The sequence below is a fragment of the Chiloscyllium punctatum genome, chromosome 36 (assembly GCF_047496795.1).
Source record: "Chiloscyllium punctatum isolate Juve2018m chromosome 36, sChiPun1.3, whole genome shotgun sequence".
NCBI classification, from domain to species: Eukaryota; Metazoa; Chordata; class Chondrichthyes; order Orectolobiformes; family Hemiscylliidae; genus Chiloscyllium; species Chiloscyllium punctatum.
In genome coordinates, this window is record NC_092774.1 from 10593705 (window position 1) to 10599847 (window position 6143).

Sequence of the window (6143 nt, forward strand, 5' to 3'; positions counted from 1 at the left end):
GGAATGTTTGCAAGTATTTGAAACAGCATCATTTGGTTGCGATGATCTTTTGGGTTTTCGGAAAGGTTAAGTTATTTGTTTTTTTTTGTGGTCGTATTTCATTCAGTAATGTTGGAAATGAATTCTTTCTTTTCTAAAACACTCGGAGTTTTACTAGCAGATTATCTCCTGGTACTTCCTCTTTACACCTTCTTAAAGAAACTAGTAAAGTTTTGGTTGTGGATACGTTCTTGAAATGTTTGGAGGGGTCTGGCCTGGTCCATAACAGATTGAGGGCTCGTCCAGGATTTGCTCTAGTTCCAAATTGGGATTAGAGTTGTTGGATTCAAAGGCAGTAAGTGTTAGGTACTTGCGTCCTTTGTTCTTGGTGTTGATTTTGGTTCATTTAAATAGTGCTTGGCATGGAAATGGCGTTTTCAGTTACTAAGAGTTTTCTGGCTTCGGGGATTTTACAAAAGGTGATTAAATCCAAGCCGCTGTAATTAGCAGATAAGCTAGAATTGGAGGTGCCTCCTTCTGTGAGGAAATAAGAGTAACCTATAGCAAGAGCTCAGCATGGATGTTTGCTCGAAATGCTTTCTGTGTCTTGAGAGATCGTTAAAAATAAATTCAAAATGAAGCAACTTGAGTTAGCGGCGAAGGACAAGGAATTACGATTGAAAGCAGAAGAGAAAGATATGGAAAGAGAGAGAGAAGAGGGAGATAATCACAGAGAAAGAGAGGAGTGTTTCGAAACGGTTAGATTTCCAGAGGTTGTTGAATTACACAAGATTGTAGGTAAAATGTTTGTAGTGATATTGCTCAAATTTTCCATGAGATAAGGACTACCCACAAATATACAATCAGATCAAGGGTCAGACTTCACATCAAAATTATTCAAGGAAGTTATGGACATCTTAGGATGAAAACAATTCAAATCTACTCTGTAACATTCAGCATTTCAGGGAGTACTTGAAGGCGGGCATCAGATATTAAAGGCCATGTTAAGGGTTTATAGTCAGGACTATCCAGCCGATTGGGATAAGATAATTCCATTTGCGTATTTGTGATCAGAGATGCACCAAATATATCGACCAAATTCAATCCATTATAATTAAATTTTGGCAACGGTGTGAGAGGACCATTAAAATCGATGAAAAAAGAAATTTATACGTAAGAAGTAAAAGGCGTCTTTTTTGGATTATGTGTCAAATTTTAGGGAACGATTAAATAGAGCTAAGGTGTTGACTAGAGGGGTTTTAATAGCATAACAATATATACTGAAACAGAAATCAGAAAAGAAATCAATACTTCGCAATTTTTCTGTGGGGGCTAACGTATTATTGTTACTCCCAGTGGCAGGTGAACCTTTAAAGGCAAGATTTTGTGGACCTTATCAACTCGAAAGGACATTGAGCGAGGTGAACTACTTGATAAGTGCTCCCGACAGAAAGAAATCTCACAGACTGTGTCATGCGATCATACTCAAATGGTATTTTGACAAGGAAGGTAAGCAACAGGAGAATATGTTTCCGATTACAACACAGAGAGAAGAGCCAAGTTCAGAGGATTCTGAATTGGACATTCCTCAAATTAAATTGGACAATTAGGAAACTGTTGAAAATTGGGAAAAATTATTGACTTAGCTTTCCAGAGGAAAGTCGAATTTTACTGAAAGAACTACTGCTATCACATGGGCGGCGGGTGATGGGGGGGAAGGGAGTAACTGGAATTAAGCTTGGTTTTACTAACCTAATTGTGCATGATGTAGATATCGAAGGTGCTGTTCTGATGACGAAACATCCTCACAGGCATAACCCTCAAAGTTGGCACAGCTTGAAAAGGAGATTGAATATATGCTCCAAGATATATTTGAAGTGAGTTACAGTGACTGGAACTCACACATAGTAATAGTGCCAAAACCAAATAGCACTCACCTGGTATGTGTGGACGATAACAAAGTCAAAGCAGTTATAAAGGCTGATGCAGACCCGATTCCATGATTGGACGATTATGTCATGAAGGTGGGAGAAGCAACTTATTTTTCTCAGTTGGCCTTGCTCGGAGTTATTTACAGGTCCTTTTGTCAGAACGAGCAGACACATTTTCGGCTTTCATAACACCAAATGGTGTTTAAAGTCATACCACTTTGAATGAAAGATTCGCCAGCCACATTTCAGAGACTAACCAATTGCTGGTTTACCCAAACTGTGTCACATATATCGATGGTCTGGTGACTTTTAGTCAGCGTTATACTCGACGCAGAAGTGACATTTACTTCTCTTGTCAGACTTATTCATTCGGATTTGGAAGACATAAAAGTGAATTTGTTAAAGCCCAAGTGACCTTCATGGCCTACGTTATTGAACACGGCAAATGGCTCAACACGATGCAAAACAAAGGTAATTGGGGAATTGCCCATACCATTGACAAAAAGAGCAGTACTGCGGTTTCTGTGATTGTGTGAATGGCATCGAAAATTTGTTCCAAATTTTGGCAGTGTGACTGCTCCACTCACTGAATTGCTCAACAAAAGCATGACGCTTCAGTGGACAACAGGGTGTCAGAAGGAATTTCACAGTCTGAAACCTGTGTTAACCACTGCCCCTGTATTATCCACACCTAATTCTGCAAAATCATTCAAGGTGATCATCGAAGCAAGTGATGTGGGTGTTGGTGCTACGCTCTTGAAAGAAGTTGACGAGAAGATAGAAATACATATCTGGTACTTCTCCAGGCAGTTGAACATTCATCAGCAGAAATATTCGATGGTTAAGAAGGAGTCTGTGAGTTTGGTGTTGACATTACGACATTTCAGTGTTTATGTTACCAGTAATGTATCTAAGACAATCATATACACTGATCATAACCTATTGGTTAATGTGGGGACGTTTAAGGACAACACAAACAGACCTTTCAGATTGAACTTGTTGTTACAACCATTCAATCTGAAAATTGTGCATGTAATAGAACAAGAAAGTGTGATTACCGACATATTGTCAAGACTCGAATGAGAAACGCAGGAATTCGGTGGCAGGAGTAAAACAGACTAAAACGTGCATGTTTGCACGTTTATCGTAAATGTAATGGTATATGTGTGTCTTAGAATACTTATAAGTATTGAAGTTTTTGAAAAATTAAGCCGTCTTGGGATATAGTCGTTTCATTTTTTTAAAGGGGGCGGTGTGACGAAGCTGCTACTTTAACACAGTTATGCAGTCAGTGGTTTTATTTTCAGAGGTGGTAAATTACAGACACCAAAAAATCTGGGATGTCGGATCTTAGGGCCAATCTGTTAACAGATATTGCCTCAGGCTGAGACTTTAAAGTTTCCTGTCTCTCTTTTTATCTCTCTCTCTGACTTCCACCTGAAAGAATTTGACTTTGATATTAACTTTTGAGGGAACGGGTGTTTATGGGGATTGCTGCAAATATTTGGAACAGCATCATTTAGTTGGAATGATCTGATGGGTTTTCAGAGAGGTGAAGTTATCCAGTATTCTGTTTTATGTTGTTTGTGCTTCGTTCAGTAATTTTGTAAATAAATTCTGTTTTGTTTGAAACTAAGTGGTTTGACTACCTGAAATCCACCCTCTCCACCACCCCCCACCCACCCTGGAATATCTGCTTTATCCCTCCTTAAAACACGAGCAAGGTCCGGGTCAGGGGTACTTTCTTGAATTGTTTTCAGCAGTCTAGCCTGGTCCATAACACTTCCCATTCCTGAATCTCCTTTTGCGAGATTGCAACTACTCAGTGTCTGGTTTGTCTGAGGAGCACTTCTGACAGGTAACTATGGAGGTTTACTTTCCACATTGCCTTTGAATTTGTATTTTAAGTAAGTTCCAGTCTGAAAACATGAATTCTTCCCTTGAATTATATCATTAAAAGGTTAAATATAAGGAAAGCAAATTTTCTAGTGACGAAGAAACGAGTTTGACAGTATCAATAAAAGATAAATCATAACTGAATGGACCATCTGCAGCTGCGCATCAGCACCATTAGGAAAGTTCACGCTTGTAAAAGAGTGGAATGGCAGTGAGTACCAGTCAAATTCATAAATGAATTGAACAGCTAAATTCTATCTGAAAACATACTTCCTGTCTTCCTGAAAGATAAATCAAAACGTATAAGCAGTGCAAGCAAAAAAAAAATCTGAATAAGAGTCACTGCATTCGAAATGTTAACTCAGCTTTCTCTTCACAGATGCCTCCAGAACTGCGGATTCACTCTAGCAATTATTACTATGAATTTCCCACTTTGTAACTGAATAAAAGAACAGAGAGAGAGAGAGAGAGAGAGAGAGAGAGCGAGAGAAATAAAACAGACATCCTATGCAGGAACTAGGTAAGAACTTGGTAATGTTGATACATAGTTAAAGAATCCGAGGTTTATCAGTAGGAGCATGGAGTGTAAAACATACAGCGTCAACGATCAATTGAAACCATCATACTTGGGGATGCGGTTCAAACATTTGGACTGGGTGCTGGGTTTTCTTGTGGATAATGATACATTGCAGTTTTTTCATGAAGCAGAAACTGGGATGCATAGAACCGATTGGTCTGAAAAATAAAGAATGGCAGTGGAGCACAGAGTGATGCAGCAAGGCTGGAAGGAAAGGAGTGAGTAAAGAATGGATGGATGGGAATCGGCAGGAAGAACTGAAATAGGGAGAGTCATAAATAAATTAACAAATGCCCCTTGAACAAGAACATTGCAGACTGCAAGCAGTTAGGTTGGAGCTGGGGATGGGACATAGATCATGAGTTCCCAGTTCGCCTCTCCTCAAGAAAGGACAAATTTTCAATTGTTCGACATTTGCTCAGGATCGATTGCAATTAATTGTCAGAGGTGGAGAATGGACGTTCTGCCATTTTTTTATTTGTCTTGGTTTTCCATAATTTTCTGTATTAAATGCCGATTAAACATTGTACTCTGCTCTACTCTGATGGAAAAGAAACAACATGAAGAGATGTTTCTTTCCCCACACTATTTAAAGCAATTAATGAGGGTCGCAAAGGGGTAGATCAGAACATTTTTCAAATCCTCTCGAAACATATTCTGAGATATTGTGTAAATGAAGACGTTGTTGCAGGAACTTAGTAACTGAAGATTATTGGTTGCCTCTTGGAAGATATACCGTGGGTCACTGAAATCAAGGCCACCATAGTAACCCTCGTCTGTAAGCTTCGTGTAGATGAAATGTCCAACAAGAGGGGCCCACAGGAGGAGAAAACTGAAAGTGATAGCGAACAGCAGAATAATTGACCTCTTGCGGTTATCCATCTCTGAGTCATGCTGACTCTCTGTGCCCCGGATCCTCCTGCGGGCTCTGTTGGCCACGACGATCTGTCTGATGGTCAGGGCATTGAGCAGCAGAATGGCAAAGAACGGGAGAAAAGGAGTATACATCTGGAAGAACCAACTGTAAACCTGCCAAGCTGGCTGGATGTAGTAATTGGCTTTGATGTTGCAAAACCAGGATATCCCATCTAATATGTATATGGGTTCATAGATAAAGTAGAATGGGATGTTCTTGACGCAGCACAATGCACAAACTATCCCGATGACCAATGACGCTATCTTCTCTGTACAATACCTGGTCTTCAATTTCTGGCAACAGGTGGCCACAAAACGGTCGAAGGTAAAGGCAACTGTCAGCCAGACTGAACAATCCCAGATGGCAAAGACTACCTCGATGCTGAGAGTGCATGCAGGAGTGGTAGACAAGACACTTTCCCGGAAGTAGAAGCGGCTGATTCGGTTGAGGATGACTGCAAAGATGATGACAAGGAAATCAGTCACTGCGATCGCCATCAGGTAGTAGGAGATGCACCGGGAGAGACCGCACCGTCCTCGATATAGGACTAAGATTGCCAGCAAGTTGGCTATGAGAGATGAAAAGAGAAAGATATAACTGAACGCATTCCAAACACTATCTGCTGCTTTGTGCATTGTTGTTCAACCTGCCACTCCGAGTCTCTGCCTTTTCTGAAATTGTTGACAAATATTGGACATCCCGTGCAGCATCAAACATCTATCAATATAATCAGTCCTGGGATTAAACATCACTCTCGGGTCACTACATAAATACCAGTTTTGATTTGTACAATTCAGGAACAAATAAAGTAATGTTGTTGCCATGAATTATGCACACCAAACTC

The 6143-nt window shown here is 40.0% G+C and overlaps 1 protein-coding gene across 1 annotated transcript; it reads right to left on the bottom strand.

Annotated features, from left to right (window-relative positions):
* Positions 1–4968: 4968 nt before the first annotated feature.
* LOC140459992 (probable G-protein coupled receptor 139) lies at positions 4969–5934 on the bottom strand. The gene has a single exon (XM_072554402.1). It carries the CDS (start codon positions 5932–5934, stop codon positions 4969–4971), a length of 966 nt encoding a protein of 321 aa, XP_072410503.1.
* Positions 5935–6143: the final 209 nt, after the last annotated feature.

What these genes read in the sequence shown, in the direction of transcription:
- LOC140459992 (XM_072554402.1), bottom strand. Translation starts at nt 5,934, where the DNA reads ATGCACAAAGCAGCAGATAGTGTTTGGAATGCGTTCAGTTATATCTTT.